Source organism: Protomyctophum bolini (genome assembly GCF_963924005.1).
Source record: "Protomyctophum bolini genome assembly, chromosome: 23".
Classification (NCBI taxonomy): domain Eukaryota; kingdom Metazoa; phylum Chordata; class Actinopteri; order Myctophiformes; family Myctophidae; genus Protomyctophum; species Protomyctophum bolini.
In genome coordinates, this window is record NC_137884.1 from 11,975,449 (window position 1) to 11,993,080 (window position 17,632).

General features: G+C 43.6%; 1 protein-coding gene across 1 annotated transcript in view; it reads right to left on the reverse strand.

Annotated features, from left to right (window-relative positions):
* Positions 1-17,632, reverse strand: part of tmtc1 (transmembrane O-mannosyltransferase targeting cadherins 1) — a 66,769-nt gene that overhangs the window by 17,922 nt on the left and 31,215 nt on the right. The window contains exons 5-8 of the mRNA XM_080757226.1: positions 16,312-16,393; positions 13,293-13,396; positions 4,750-4,939; positions 1,051-1,172 (exon numbers count right to left, since the gene is read on the reverse strand). Of these exons, the coding sequence (XP_080613352.1) occupies positions 1,051-1,172; positions 4,750-4,939; positions 13,293-13,396; positions 16,312-16,393 (498 nt within the window). The remainder of the gene's footprint in view (positions 1-1,050; positions 1,173-4,749; positions 4,940-13,292; positions 13,397-16,311; positions 16,394-17,632) is intronic.

Sequence of the window (17,632 nt, forward strand, 5' to 3'; positions counted from 1 at the left end):
CATGTGTGTATATAGGAAGCGAGGAAGTCATAATTTGTAAAAATGAGAAAAAGGCCGCACCTCACCAACACTGGTGTGCGCCCTTTCTCGTTTTGTCTAGGGTCATAATTTGGCCTTTGGAGGTCAGATTTATGGATTGGGTTATGCCTCATTCCTATTTAGTTGCACGCAGACAAATGGCAGATCTATAAGTTAAACGAAAACAAGGGCTCGCAACTCACTTTGTAATGCTCCAGGTAACTTTTATTTATTCACGAACACAGCAGGCAGGACATACAACATGTCGACCTGTGTCTGTCTTTCTCAAGTATAATACATGCATACTTGAGAAAGACTGTAAACATGTGTAAGCTAGTTTTTCTAAGTGGTAAAAGGGACACAGCTCTGTTTACACAATTCTTTATTCTCTGCTTTTAACTGTACATATTAGCTTTCGGTTTTTATAGTTTTTGACAATGTAACGGTATGTTTTCTCATGCCAATAAGGCTCATTTAAATTAAAGTATATTTAATCTTGTTATTGTATGTTTATGCTTTCTATTCATGTACAATGAGTCACTCAGGGATAACTCCCTCCCGTGTGGCTGTTTAGATATGAGTTCCGGTAAAATGCTTTGATCATCATGTGTGACAGTACAAGTAAATAACAGCTGTGATACTTTCCCCAGCTGCAGTACAAGTCAGAAATTATACTGCAAATTCAAGAGAGGGGGGAACACACATGAGAAATATATAGTTGACTTAATAGGACAATGCAGGGAAGGTGATTTACGGACAGTAGGAAACGAGAGGGTGAGACAAAAAAGAGAGGACAGAAGGGGTGAGAAAGAGAGAAAGTGAGAAGGAAGAGAGAGAGAGAGATGCAATTAACCCAATGGTGTCATTACCACTGTGAGCATTATGGAGTGTATTGTGTTGTTAGTATTAATCATCTGTTAACATCCACACCCTACTTTAGGACATACAGTACAGTGCTACCCTTGTGCGCACGCGCACGCGCACACACACACACACACACACACACACACACACACACACACACACACACACCTGGGCATATAGAGGACTCTCTCAGCCACCACAAATCCCACCCTGAAGAACAGGTTGCTGGCAGGAATGAAGGGAAACACCAGGAACAGAATGCCCACCAACACCTCCCTGTTCTCCTGTTTCTGTGAGAGAGGAGAGAGAGAGAGAGAGAGAGAGAAAGACATCAGTATAACCTCATACTGAATATTTCCAATACATCCTGTTAATGCCTATTGTAATGGAAGACAAGCACAGTCATTATACATGGGTCGTCTTAACCAAGGTTTTATGAGCAGGAAATAGCAAATCTACAAGCTCACAAAGTCGTGCATTTGTTATAACACAGTTACAGTTTTCAATTATTTTTGTTTTCATTTTCATCGACTGGGAATCTAAAGCTTTCTGTTCCCAGACAACTACCATGCTATAATGGAAGCCATTGTTCTGGTTTGAATCTTGTTTGAAAAAAAAAAAAAAAGAAATCTGGTGAACGATGATGTCACTGGTAAGCGGGTTTCTAAGTGTCCACAGCCCTCCTATGAGACACATGAGCATTAGTGAGGACCAATTATATTAAGATGGGTTGAAAATGGTCATCCTTCAAAGAGAACCGCACATGTGTTGCCAAGTTACAGCGATCCGGTAGGAAAGTGACACGTCATTCTAATCTTCTTTTCACATTAGCGCCACCGGAATACAAAGCCGGAATACCAAAGCTCTGGTTAAATCAGGTGGAAACGCCAGGCGGTTCGCGTCCGGTTCCAAGAATCTTGAACGGCACTTAGTTCTAGAACCAAAGTTCTTCTGGTGGAAAAGGAGCCAGAGTGTGCACATGGAACATAGAGAGAGTCTGCGCTCAGTAAAATAGGTAGATTAGATGGAATACTTTATTGGCAGTTTAAAAAAATGACAACAGTGTCATTAGGAAAATGCCAACGTGGACTATACCCAAAAAAGCCGTAGCTTGTTTCCAGTGTGTGTGTGTGTGTGTGTGTGTGTGTGTGTGTGTGTGTGTGCGTGCGTGTGCAAGGACAACGTCTCGACAGCCTTTTCCTCCAGGTGCTACACTCCAAAATGGAACTCCATTAAGAGTGTGTGTGACCTCACTGTGAACCCGGCTGTTAAAACAGGAAAGACAGCCAGGCTTCTCTGTGAGACATGGGAACACTTCAATCACTTCCTGGAGGTCAAGAGACGGACTGATCCACCCATTACTTGCATGAGGTCAGGAGGCATTCTGGGTAGGTCTGGTCACATCATGAGTCATGACATGCATTCAACTATATGCTAAATATGGCATTATGTGCAATGTGCAGGTTTGTATTTGTGTGTGTGTGTGTGTGTGTGTGTGTGTGTGTGTGTGTGACTCTGTGTGTGTGTGTGTGACTCTGTGTCTGTGTGTGTGTAACGCCCATGAATCGAACCAGAGTCTCCTGCGAGGGAAGGGACACTCAAACCAAACATCTTACGGATATATTAGGCCTTTGGTCTTCAGGCAGAGACTCTGAGCCACTCTGCTACACATGCGTTCGAGCGAGCGAGCACGAACGCGTGTTGTAGTTTAGCATATACTGCGTGCAAAATACAAAAAATAAAAAGAGAAATATATAGTTGACTCAATAGGACAATGCAGGGAAGATGATTTACGGACATGAGGAAACGAGAGGGTGAGACTAAAGAGAGGACAGAAGGGGTGATAATGAGAGGAGAAAAGAGAGAAAGAGCGAGAGAGCTGAGAGAAGAGAAGAGAGAGAGAGGCAATTAACCCAATGGTGTCATTACCACCTTGAGTATAATGGAGCTTATTGTCTTGTTAGTATTAATCATCTGTTAACATCCACACCCCACTTTAGGATACATAGTGCTACCCTTGCACGCACGCACACACACACACACACACACACACACACACACACAGTGGAATTGCTCATTCTCACCTATACAGTAAAGTTCACACAAAGAGAACAGCGCTACAGAGCAGTTAAAAAAATAACACAAATAAACACCTTCCACAGAGAGATCCTGTATGCCTCCGAATCTCTCCACACATTCACAAAGATCCTGTATCAGTGTTCATTTTGACAGCTAATTTAGTTTTAGTCTTTAGAATATAATGTTTTACTCATCTGAAATGTTTTAACTTCAGTCGAGTAAATATCATAAGATTTTAGTCGGCTAAATCTACAGTTGATTTTGTCCACCAAAACGTAATGCCTGATTTTACACATGGTTGCATGCTGAAAATAGCCGATCTACAAGCCCCAAAAATGTCTCATCGTGATGCTTTTTGAGCTTGGTAGATCTGCTATTTTTTATGTTTGAAGATATAGGTCGGTTATGCACCAAATTATTGCGATTAAGCGATTATGTAAAAATTGTGACAGGCCTAGACATGAAAAGTAATTGAGAATGTATTTATTTATTTATTTCATTAATTTTTTTGTGAATGGAAGTCACACTGGACAGATAGACTGAAATCGCACCATTTGTTCAGTAACCGTCAATAAATAACGAGGGCACTTTTGTGACTGGAATGTGTTGCTATAACAGTGATATTCCTTTTAGCCGCAACTATTACATATTTTTCTTAAGAGTCTGGCGTGTCAAGATAATGAATCTGGAAGCATCTGAAATCTACCGCAGCTGAGAGAGAGAGAGAGAGAGAGAGAGGAAGGGGAGGTGTTTATCTAATGCAATTTAATTTATGTTTTTTATAGCTTGTCATAGCAATAAAGCTTTTGAATTTTTCTGAAAATCTTCCTATTTTCTAAAAGGCTTGATGGAAATGCACCTACTGTAGCATTTAAAAGGCTTTTACACTTGTATACTTAAGTTGTAATGCGATGTACAGTAACAATGAAGTTCTGGAAAATACACACATGCATACACACCCACACACTCACGCGTGCTGTTACCATGGAAACAGAAAGATTGTGTTAGTTTGTGTGCTCACTTTTTCACTCCCAAAGTGTCTGTACTCTGTCCGTCTCTCTCTCTCTCTCTCTCTCTCTCTCTCTCTCTCTCTCTCTCTCTCTCTCTCTCTCTCTGGTGAAGGATCAGGAAAAGATTAAGGCCCTTGTGCTTTTGTTAGGACAGTTGACCACAAACAAAATGATATGATCAACACAACCCTGTCACATCCCTGGTTTGACTTCTGTCTGTCCTTTTGGTGCACGCATTTCCTCTGCTATGCCGTCTTTAAACTGCCCGTCGCTCTTCACTGTCCTGTCTGACTGAGATAACGAAAGAAAACTGCCTATAAATGCATCATCGTCATCATTTACGACAAAAAAAAAATCACGGATCGATCATGGATTATTGTCCGACACTAGGACAGTCGTGCGCACTATTTTAAGGCACCCGCGAGTGGAATGGAACGATGTACAATATTGGGTGATTCTTCAAAGGTCACCAGCAGTCAATTGTGCATGTAGTTCCAATGTATCTGTATGCCAATGAAGACAACTTGTTGTGATTTGGCACTCTTCATCCCGTGCTGCGAGCTTGTACATCTGCTATTTTTGAACATTTTAACAAAAATCTTGTAATGTAATTGAATTGAACTGAACTGAACGGGATTAAATTGAATTGAACTGAACGGGATTAAATTAAATTGAATTGAATGGACATGCCTTGAATTAAATGTAATTGAACTGAACTGAACTGAACTGCACTGAACTGAACTGCGGTGCACACTGCAGAGGGGGCAGCATATCCTACCTGCAGCGAGGAGACACAGCGCAGGCAGAGGGCCAGCATGAGCGCCGCCAGCAGGAGGGAGGCGGCGTTGCGGACGTCCCCCATCGACTCCACCAGGGGGATGCTGCCCACCTGCCAGTCGTAGCACAGCACCACGGGGGCCAGCAGCAGCCAGGCGTTGAACCACGGCAGGTAGCAGTACGTCAGGAACCTGCATGCCAGGGCAGGGGGCCACAGGGGAGGAGGAGGAGCAACAGGGTAAATTGGAGTTAATTAAACCCGCCTGGAACGCATCTGTGTCACCGTAGCTTTTCACCACTTTAAACCGTTATTTTAAACTTGGAAAAATAGCAGATCTATACATTAGAAGCTCGTAGCACGGCACCGAGCTTGTAATGTAGATCTGTAGAGCTTCTGAGCCTGTGTGTTTTTTTTTATCGTGAAAACGTGTGAAAATCTTTGAATATATATATATTCGTTCACAGTGAACATTTCTAACTCACATCTTTGCTTCTGGGGGGGGGGGGGGGGGGTTCCCCTGGAACAACATATTTTGAGTTGGGGGTCGGCGACCCCAAACAACTATTCTGGACTCTGGAGAGTATTTCTATAATTGCAGTATTGATACTTTTCCTAAGTAACAAAATGGAGTACTTTTTTCCACCACTGACCAACCTTGCAGAGAGGACAGGGAGGCGGGCAGGTGGGGAGAGGTTGAAGGTTCACACGAAGACAGTTGTATATTGATTGAGTGCAATGCTCTAACATGGCATTAAGAGCCCAGGAACATGAGCTTATGCCATTACACACACACAATGTGCTGACCGCTGAATGCTTTGCTACACAGGAATTTAATTATAACCCCCCACCCCCCTCTCTCCTCTCTCTCTCACGAAACGACTTCAATTACCGCTCTACCTCAACACCTCTATTCTGGTAAAAAAATAGAACATCTACATTGCTTACAACTCGTTGTAAGATTTGAAACAAAATGATTGGCAGCTATATTTCGACGACAATTAGCACCCCCCCCCCACCCCTAGTTTACAGAATCCCTGAACCGTGTGACTAAGGGGCATCCTCTAGGTATGGTTGAGGGAGTTCTCTCTCTCTCTCTCTCTGTGAACTGTGATGTATTGATCAGCCCATCGTGTGGTATCTATCTATCTGCAGCTATTATTAGATATACACTGGGGTCAGGCAGAGGAACACGTTCTGCTTGAATGAACTGAATGGAGTTAGAAAGACACAAGAGCAAGAAAATGGTCACCGGAGAACAGAAACTGTGTGTGTGTGTGCGTGCGTGCGTGCGTGCGTGCATGCGTGCGTGCGTGCGTGCATGCGTGCGTGCGTGCGTGCGTGCGTGCGTGCGTGCGTGCGTGCGAGAGAGAGAGAGAGAGAGAGAGAGAGAGAGAGAGAGAGAGAGAGAGAGAGACAGAGATGGAGAGTAGGGCTGGGCAATTAGAGCTGGGTAATTCACTGAAAGTATATCAAAATCAATATTTGGAACCAATAACTGACTTAATCTTGCTCAAATGGATGGTTGGGTGATTATTTTCACTATCTATTTTTGATAGATCACATGTTCATACAATACATAGACAGACAGATCACACCAATACTGCACATTGACAATACTACACAGCTCCTCTCTTACAGAGAAGAAAATAAAATAGGCTTCCAGTCATACAGTAGTTCAAGAGGCATTGCATTATCCATTCTATATGCACAGAACGTTCAGAAGAAGTTCATATCATCGCAAGATTACATTCTGTTGTACACTTGTGTTCAATGACTTGGTTGAAAACGTGTGAAATGCTCATTTAAGCACACACACACACACACACACACACACACACACACACACACACACACACACACACACACACACACACACACACACACACACACACACACACACACACACACACACACACACACACACACACACACACACACACACACACACACACACAGGTGAGATAGCAAGACGGCCTCTTTAGATATTAACTGAACCTTATAAAAAAGTTAACAGATAATTAACTGTTGACTTATTAATGACCTGTTAAATGTTTAATAATCATTTAATGCTGTAAAACTAGCCCTTAATAAATAGTTAATAGATTGTTCACAAACTGTTGGTTAATGCATTATTAATTATCAGTTTAATGTTTGTTAATAGCTGTAACACCAGCCATGTGGTGAGAACAGTGCCTCTTTCAGGAGAAGTTTGACACGGGCCCGGCCTGAAAAGGTTGAGAACCACTGTCCTAGAGCATGGGTGTTCCACAGGAGGCTCGGGACCCCTAGGGGGTCCTCAGAGTTACCCCAAAGTGTTCCACAGGAGGCTCGGGACCCCTAGGGGGTCCTCAGAGTTACCCCAAAGTGTTCCACAGCCCTAGGGGGTCCTCAGAGTTACCCCAAAGTGTTCCACAGGAGGCCCGGGACCCCTAGGGGGTCCTCAGAGTTACCCCAAAGTGTTCCACAGGAGGCCCGGGACCCCTAGGGGGTCCTCAGAGTTACCCCAAAGTGTTCCACAGGAGGCTCGGGACCCCTAGGGGGTCCTCAGAGTTACCCCAAAGTGTTCCACAGGAGGCCTGTGACCCTGAGGGGGTCCTCAGAGTTACCCCAAAGTGTTCCACAGGAGGCCCGGGACCCCTAGGGGGTCCTCAGAGTTACCCCAAAGTGTTCCACAGGAGGCCTGTGACCCTGAGGGGGTCCTCAGAGTACCCCAAAGTGTTCCACAGGAGGCCTGTGACCCTGAGGGGGTCCTCAGAGTACCCCAAAGTGTTCCACAGGAGGCCTGTGACCCTGAGGGGGTCCTCAGAGTTACCCCAAAGTGTTCCACAGGAGGCTCGTGACCCTGAGGGGGTCCTCAGAGTTACACCAAAGTGTTCCACAGGAGGCTCGGGACCCCTAGGGGGTCCTCAGAGTTACCCCAAAGTGTTCCACAGGAGGCTCGGGACCCTTAGGGGGTCCTCAGAGTTACCCCAAAGTGTTCCACAGGAGTCCCGTGACCCTTAGGGGGTCCTCAGAGTTACCCCAAAGTGTTCCACAGGAGGCTCGGGACCCTTAGGGGAGTTACCCCAAAGCCACTATACGCCACAAAAGCATCGGCTATAGGGCATAGCAGTGGAGGCCATTTTGTGGTGCCACTCAAAAATAGGCCATTCGTTTTTCCCCACAGAGATGTCCAAAAATATTGATGTGTGTGTGTGTGTGTGTGTGTGTGTGTGTGTCATGGTTTGTGTCAGCTCTATGAGGTTGGGAATTCAAATCCCTATTCCCAACCTCATAGAGCTGATCCACAAACCATGACACACACACACACACACACACACACACACACACACACACACACACACACACACACACACACACACACACACACACACACACACACACACACACACACACACACACACACACACACACACACACACACACACACACACACACACACACACACACACACACACACACACCTTTTCTCTTTTGATGGAAATGTAGGCATACATGCACCGAAACCGAATACCGAATATAGGAAACATTTGGCCGAATACCGAATATGATTAATATAATATATCCTTTTTCCTACCATTGCTGTCATGGCCCGTACCTTAAAGCTACCTGATTTATGGCAAAAAAAAATAGTTATGGCAAAACTTAACTTAAATAATAATCACTATTATGGGTCCATAAAACATTTATTCAGCTCTTTTGAATGCATTAATAATTGCATACACTATTCTGTGATATATTTTCTGCCTATTCGGGCCGAAACCGAATAGGCCGAAAATGCATTTTTTTGCCATTTTCTGCAGAATATTTTCTGCGGACGAATATTCGGTGCATGACTAATATACACCCATGTACACGCATCCACGTGTGCATGCGCTGAGCCTAAAGCTCATCAAACGGTGGTCCGTGGCTCAAATGCAGAATAAATAATGGGCCTCGATATGAAAAAGGCTCAAAAACCGCTGCAATAACTTGACTTCTCAATGCTTCTAAAACAACACAGCTGGCTGTGGAAGTCAAGCTTTCTGCTTGTTGCATCAACAAGCGTGCGCGCCGCACACGCACACAGACAAAATCAATGTTTAGGACAGGAAGAACTCAAATGACCTTCCTTTCTTCCCATCTTCCCTCTATATGACACACACACACGCACAGATGCACGCACGCACGCACGCACGCACGCACGCACGCGATCTTTGGAAAATGTAACAGCAACAGCAAACACCTGAATGAGCAGAAATGTCACTATTTTCCCCACAGTATATTCAAGAGAACACCCCCCCACACACACACACACGTGTTGCCAGATGGTGTGTTTACGTGTGGGTGTCATGCGTTTGATACAGTATCTATCTGCCACGGCGATGAGAATGAGATATGTACCTGGAGCAAGATCACGTATGCTTTACATAATCACCCTGCAGCTGTACAGCGCGCGCGCACACACACACACACACACACACACACACACACACACACACACACACACACACACACACACACACACACACACACACACACACACACACACACACACACACACACACACACACACACACACACACACACACACACACACACACACACACACACACACACACACGTTGACCAAGCAGCTCCATAAATTGATTAATCACCCAAACAGAAACACACACAGCAGATTAATGACGGAGGGGATGCCACCCAGATGAATTATGAATGAAGTTGGCAGAGGAATGCTGACATGATGGATAATCACTGGTGAACCTTCGCAGATGGGAGACGGTATATCCATAAATAAATACAGAGCTGCTTGGTGCATGTTCTCCCCGTGGACGTAGGTACCCTCACAAAACCCCTATATGCAGTATTCCTGGTCTCTAAACTATACCTCCTCCCTGCCTGTATTTGTGTGTTTGTGTGTGTGCGTGTGTCAATATATTAGGACGCAAATTTTCCAAATGCCATTTTAACGCCAAGTCGCCAACCCTAAAGTCTGAGATATACCTTGTCGTGCGCCGGCGCAATGCACCGGAAAAATGCGAAACCCCCAAAAGCTCACAATGCGTTGCAGCACAGCTTGCAAAGCGGCTCTTTGGACACTGAAGTCTTTGATATCTCGGGGAAGCGTGCATGGTGCGCACGCACACATGCACATGTCCCAACCTGTCACCATCACCTGTGTCGTTGATTGAGTGACAGGGTCAACCGTCAAAGTTAACTGCACCGCAACGCACGTTAGGAATAAACAAACAGCAGCGGGACACGGCCGGATGGATGTTCAATGACACACTGTTTATAAGGAGCTCACATTAGCATAGCCGAGACGGAGCAAGATAAAGCACTTGATACACAGAGAGACCGACACAATATAAGTCTTTATAGCTATCGAAGCCGACAGGCTCGGCAGTCGGCACCCCGTGAGAGGCCATCTTGTTTTGCCAAGATGGGGAGTGGATAAAATAAGCGAGAGAAGGGAGGATAGATTGTGGGGTATGATAATCAGGTTTAAATTTCCCAGGTGGCCATGGAGAGGGAGAGGTGTTTTTTTCCACTCTGTATGTGTAGACTGCTGATGCTAAAGACAGATTATCCTCTCTCAGGCCCTCATTTATCAACCGTGCGTACGCCAAAATATGGGTGCACGCCGAAATTACCGACATTTTCGGCATTTACCATTTCCGCCAAAGCTTGAAATTGAACTTGAGTAGGACAAAAAGTCACGTCTGGTCGGGAGCTGTCGTACACTTTGTCCTCGGCTGTTTTTCTGTCGTACACAAGCGGAGCAGCATTGTCTGAACTGCTGACACGCTGTCACAGGCAGCGTGTTTTCACTCCTAAAATGTTAATATAAAACGGTATGTGTATATACATGTAAAAAAAAAAGGAAAAAAAAGAGAGATTACCAACTTTACAAGTAATTAAAATCGCGCAATTAAAAACATGTTTACAATGTATTAGTTTGTGCTTAGTCAAACAGTGCTTTACTGGCCTTGTTATGCGAGCGCACTTGTGAGATGATTTGGGAGCACATGCGGTGATGCGGCATCACTGTGATATTATTAAAAAAGGCATAAATGGACTGCACACCTTTATTTCCAAGTGACAATGACAAGCATACAGCTTGCCTATTTGCAATTGTAGCACTAGCAGGCTATAGGCGTAAGGGGCTTAATCATTCACCATTTAAATAAGTGCTTTGACAGTTCAGATAAAAGCGAGATCATTTTCGGGGGTCGGGAGGACGGGACCGCGGTGTGCGTCGCCAACACATACCAGCACACATGCAAGCGGCAAGCCTTCATCCATATGTTTATGATTCGTTCATCAATGATCAAATCACTACATAAACGTTGATTATGACTGCCTTGACGACATGATAGCCTATCTCTCATGCAGGCATCACTCACCCACAGGACTTTAATATCACAGCAGTGCGCAGTCTCACGCCTTCGCCGTGCACTGCGCACAAATGGGTAAAATTTATTTAGGCCAGCCTACAAACTAATTCCATTCATGGCGATGCGATGTCGATGTGTCATGTAGGTGCGTGCGTGCGTGGACATGACAGCAAGGCAAGCGAGGTGAGAGGGAAACAGACAGGGTAGGCCTACAACTTTATTTAATTCATGCAGGTGTTCGTTCTTTATTTATTTAACAAGACACCAGTTAGTTGGGCTTGCAAGTTGCGTGTGCGCGTCTGTGTGTGTGTGTATGAGAGAGGGGGGTGAGGCAGGCAGCAAGGCACGGGAGAAACTTTTTTTCCCCTGTAACCATGGATTCCAGGTCGTATTGCAGTTGTTCATGTCGCAAAAACGAGGGCGAGGCTTGATTTCATAGGGCGTGCCAGATAGATTTCAGCCGTCACATTTATTAACGTCAGAACGAAATTAAGGAAGGATCAGCTGTTTGCGATCACTTTATAAATGCTGTGGCGACGTGGGTGTACTACGAAACCTGCACTCGAATCTGTGGCAGATTTTACACTCGATTGATAAATGAGGGCCTTACAGTGTCACCAAACACTGCAGCTGTAGAGAGATCCACACAGGGCCAATTAGTCACGGGCAGTCGTGGAAAGTAATTAACCAAGTACATTAACTTATTTTTCTGCCAGCTACGTATGTATTCGTAAACCCCCCCCCACCCCCTTTACACCGTATGTGAAACAGTTTAGCCAAAAATCAGGTTTTAACATTGGTGAGGTTGCTAGGCAACGCCTCCGTCACCCACAGAACCCCCAGATCTTTGCACACGGCCCCCATTTAGGCTACCTCCAGTCAAAAGTAGGACTTTCAATGCCTCGTATCTCTGAATCTACGAACGATGTCCATGGTCTTTCTGATGCATCCGAGGTTCGGATGTCATTTGTGATTTTGTACCGCATCGCTCCCGACATTAACGTGTCTGGCAAAAGATAAACAGTGTGAGCTAACTGTAATAATAGCCGATCGTTACAATAAAGTTCTCCATGCCAGTAGAGCGGAAATGAGTCTGCCCGAAAACACAAAAAGTGTGTGACATACTGGCACAGTAGAGGCAGACAATTACAAATTTGAGTACACAATGCAATGCGACAAGATTTGTAAATGTTTTATACAAAACTGAAATGGGACATTCTACATAATGACATTCTACTTTTGGTATACTCACAACGCAAGATCTCCCAGGGAGACATAAAATGTCTCTTTTGGGTCTTGAGGCTAAAAGTTTGGGAGCCACAGTCATTAACCAATACTACTATTAACTCCTACAAGTCCTTTACACAACTAAACCCTATGTAGACTGAATGCTCCCTGCTGTTTTCTAGGGTCTCTAAACCACTATCAAAAACATATTTTTAAAGGAAATTGATCAAAGGGATGGCAGGGTGGTTAATACATGCTAGGGCGTTTGGCACTTGCAATTCCAAGTGCCAAACACATCCACTTCAAAGATTTTTAATCATTCAGCGAGGAGAAATATGCATTCATTATAGATTAACTTATTGATTCAAACCAAATAATGTTTGATCAAAAGTTACCTTTTTAACAAGGTTGTATAGGGCTTCAACAACAGTTCAACCATACTTTAAGTTTGGTTTCTGTCCGTCACTGATCAAACAACTGAATTGCAGCCAGACCCAAATATCGGTTTAGCGGTTATATCGGCCAATATTTGACCATACCAGTATCAGCAAGTATATTCAGGCTCTGTAGTTTTCAAAAATGTTCAAGAATAGCAGATCTACCCTGTAACTGGGAACGAACAGACTAAGACGAACTGAAACTACTCAAAGAGGGTTCCCTTATACTCTCCTGGAACTGTACGACCCGTTACACTATGAAAGTTAATAATAGAAATGTAACATGACTTGTAACAATTACGAAATGTACTGTGATGCCCAACATGACCCACCTGTTTACCAAAAAAAAGAAAAAAAAAGAATAGCAGATCTGCAGGCTCGCAATGCATCATGTTGCGAACTTGCAACGCATTGTGTGCATTTTAATCAGACTAATGGATGTGTGTGTGTGTGTGTGTGTGTGTGGTGTGGTGTGGTGTGTGTGTGTGTGTGTGCTGACCTTGTGAGCAGATGTGGGGAGAAGGACGCAGGGTTGTCCTGTTCAGAGAAGAGAGGCATGGACCCACCCATCAACCACAGCCTGAATGACATGATGACCGTTACCTAGAAGAGAGAACACCCTTAACATTAACAAGTCGAGAATGTAGAAGAAATATTATTTTGATCAACGTTTGCCTGTTGTCTCATTGTGGACAAACTCTTATCTTAACCACAAACAAAATATTCTATTTTTTGTTTTAGGTCTGAGAGGCTATAAATCAAATGGTGGTCCGTGGCTCAAATGCCAAATAAATAATGGACCTTGATTTGAAAAAGGTTGAAAACCACTGCTTTACAACATGGTCAGTGGCCAAAGACATCGCTGTATGCCTTCTTTCAAAATGTATGTGTGTCTCACTCGGACACACGATATTCACGGAGAAGCAACAACAATAGGGATGCGTGGCGTTAGACGTGAGCGCGCCATAGGCACGCAAGCTTCTACTTACTTCATATCAGGAGTTCTCAAAGTGAGTGCCATGGCACCTTGGGTGCCGTGATGCAAGTCCGGGGGTGCCACAGGATAATTTGATAATATTTGGAATTCATTTTAACCCCTTTTGGCACGCAACCAAGTGTAAAATCAGTCATTGCGACGCCATCAAGGCCACAATAGATTTTTGATGACTAAATCAACTGTAGATTTAGTCGAAAACGAAAACTAAATGACATTTTATTCAAAAGACTATGACTAAAACTAATTCAAAATGTGCTGTCAAAATCACCACTGCCTCTGAAACAGACTAAAGAGACAGAAATGGGGCCATGATCGAATAGTAATACCTCTCATTTTCGAGGTGAAAAGATATAAATTTGCATGTGCCCGTGTCGTGTGACCGTGTCGTGTGACCTGAAGCGTTTTCAATTAAAACCAATACAAGAAGCTTTTCTGGGCAAGCTGGTCTCCAGTAGTGGAAAAACTTCCATTATGCAATTACAAGCGTCATGTGAAATTCCACAGAGTGCCACAACAAACTCAGACTGATGTATATACCTGTACGTGTTTAGTCAACCACATGAAACCCATACGGTGTCTGACGGAGTCCCTCCGGGATCCTCACTGGAGGCTTTTCTACATTAAATATCTTCTTTCGCAGGAAAATAGCAGATCGACAAGCTGACTGCTTGTGAGCTTGTTATGAGCTACTACAGTATGAGCTATGCAGTGCAGTGAGCTTGTGCAAGCATAGCTACAGTATGAGCTATGCAGTGCAGTGAGCTTGTGCAAGCATAGCTACAGTATGAGCTATGCAGTGAGCTTGTGGGGTTTAACTGTTCATTTAATGCTGGGGTTTAAGTGGTTAAGAATGCTGCGATTTAAGTGGTTAATTATAAACTTTACTATGACACCCCCCTAATGTTCTTATGTTTGAGGCCCCATATAAGCTATCCTTGGCATGGCTTACAGTGAAGAACAAGAGGAAAGAGAGAGAGAAGGTAATTGCTCTGTGGTTAACCCAAAGAGAAATATAACAGCTGCTGCTGATTTGATCTGATTGCCAATTAAGAACATATCGTAATCACATGCACGCACCCACGCACGCACAAGACGAGAGAGGGACTGAGTTGAGTTGTTCTGGTGAAGAATGAGCTGAATTTTGGGGGTAGCCTCTTGCATCAATAATACTTCTCATAATACTGCTTATTTACTGTTGTGTATTGTATTGACTGGTAAATATACCAGCTTTGTGACATCAGTTCAGAGTTAATGTGTGGGTGAATTTCTCTCAGACAGAAAAAATAAATCCATTCATACAATTTGCACAAAACAATAGCTATTCCAATAATGGCTATTTTAAAACAAATTGAAAACCTGACTAACACAACTGTTATTGAATAGAAAGTAATACTTTTGCCGTTGAGGCGTTTAATTTTGAACATATTATTGACATCAGAACTGGAGTTTGACGTCAATATTGTCTATGCAAAATGCTGTAGTCAGCTAAAGGGAGTAGGATACTTGCCTTCATAAATCAGTATATGGCAGCACTGAAGCCAAAACAGTTTGAAAGCCACTAGAGTAGATGAAGACTTGGACAGACACTATGAATAATTGAGTTCAGAGGAAATCTGGTGATATGGATTGGATATGTGCATAATATACTGTACAGAACTGTTTCTCAAACACTGGGCCAGGACCCATTTGTGGGTCACGGACACATTTTTGGGGGTCCCTATATACGTTTTCTTTCCTACATTTTGTTATTATTTCAAAACATTTTCCAAAAACATTCACAATGGACCTTACGGTAAGCCCCACCCCCTCACACACCTCCCCCTTTTCCCGAAGAGGAATAGAAGTATTCATATCAACAACATCCATACTATAATAACGCCATGGTGAAAAGTTGCTGTTGGGTGTCCTGCAACAGTGCTTCATAGGTACCCAGAACGTTTGGGGCATTTTCTTGGGTGGCTGGGTGCACACATGCATGAGTGCTACTGCTAATAAACAACAACTTAAACAACGGCCATATACCATAATAACACTCCAATCCAAGTTTAAGCGAGTGTTTACATCATGAGGTTTACATAGCTTGATTAGTCAGCTGCTTCCATTTTTTCAAGGAAGTTTAAATGCTTTAGCGCCTCCCCTGGTTGAATGTGTAATTAGATTTTCCAACTGACTCAAGTTCAGTCGACATGACATACAATGTGCAGAAAAGGGTAAGCAGCGTTCTTTTTTCAGAAGAAAAATCTAAGAAATGCCATGAATTAGAAGACAAAAGTAGTGAAAATAGACAATCTACAAGCTCACAATGTGGCTCTTTTACATCTGCTGCTAGTGAGCTTGTATGTAGAATTAGATCACTAGTTTGGTTCCCAGGCAAACGTCTAATATATTTTTGGGGTCTTGAGTTAAAAGGTCCAGGAGCCACTGATGCACAGTACAGTAGGCTATATATACACACCGATGTTTGGAATCATGCATAATCATAATATCACTTGTGTTTTATGCAAATGTAAATGACACTCACATGGCAGGAGACAAAGCAGGCTCGCTTCAGGAAAGGACTGCAGACGTGGGGAAGGTCCCGCAGCCTGGAGCCACACAGGTGTCTGGAAGACAAACAGAAACGACCTGGCTGTCAGGTGGAAACCTTGTATGTCAAAAACTCTTGACTTTTATTAATTTATTTCCAGGAAATAGAAAGAAAGAAAGACCTTTAAAAGCACCTTTATTAAAACACTTGCAGTACACAAAAAATGTGACTTCACAGTTGCAGTTAAAATATACAGTAGGCCTACTCATATGAAAAGAGATAAAGATGACAACAGCTCTTTTTCAAATAGAAAGGCACAATTCCCCATCCTGCACCACACACAGCGCGCGCGAGCGAGAGAGAGAGAGAGAGAGAGAGAGAGAGAGAGAGAGAGAGAGAGAGAGAGAGAGAGAGAGAGAGAGAGAGAAGAGAGAAAGAGAGAGAGAGAGAGAGAGAAAGAGAGAGAGAGAGAGGAAGAAAGAGAGAGAGAGAGAGAGAAAGAAATAACTAACTTTTGTGCTACTGTTGTACCCCAAATGTTGGCATTCAATTACGGGAAAAAGAACAAAAACGTTGAATTATGGAGATTCAAGGTTTTTGCAGCTGACGGCAAACGACATGGAGTGTGTTTCATTTGGAGAACACAGCCTGGGCTCATATACCCAGATAGAGCCTTCCACACAAGCACGAGGCTGGACGAATAACGATGGAGATATGAATGCTCCATCCATCCATCTATCTACAGGTCAGGTCATCAAGCTATACACTGCCTGCAGGGACAAACTGGCAAGGCCAGACAGGTTTATCGGCGTAGCAATTTTCGTACGCAAAGTCGAGTCAAAGTGCTTTGCATAAGGCAGAAAAAGGAATGCAGAGGCATTCAAAAGAAAGCATTCGAGGAGAAATGAAAGTGTAAAAAAAGATATGGAACAGCATGAAGAAAAGGTCAAAAGTGTAGTTTCAAGTCAGCCGTATCAGCAATAAAGTCATTTTTTTATAAGGAGTATTGTTAAGAACAATTTATCCTTCTTTTGTTTAACCACCACATGTGGAAAGTATTACTGTAATGTCATTACTGAGAGAGAGAGAGAGAGAGAGAGAGAGAGAGAGAGAGAGAGAGTGTGAGAGAGAACTTGCAGACATACACACATACACACGAGCAGAGCAGAGCAGAGCAGAATGATGTGCAGGCTTGTTTGCTGTAAGACAACTTTTATAAGTCTGGTTTCGCATTGGGTGTGCGTAGTGAATATTAAAACAAGTCACTGCTACAATACTAGGTAGGGAGAAGGGGGAGAGAGAAGGGGGGAGAGAG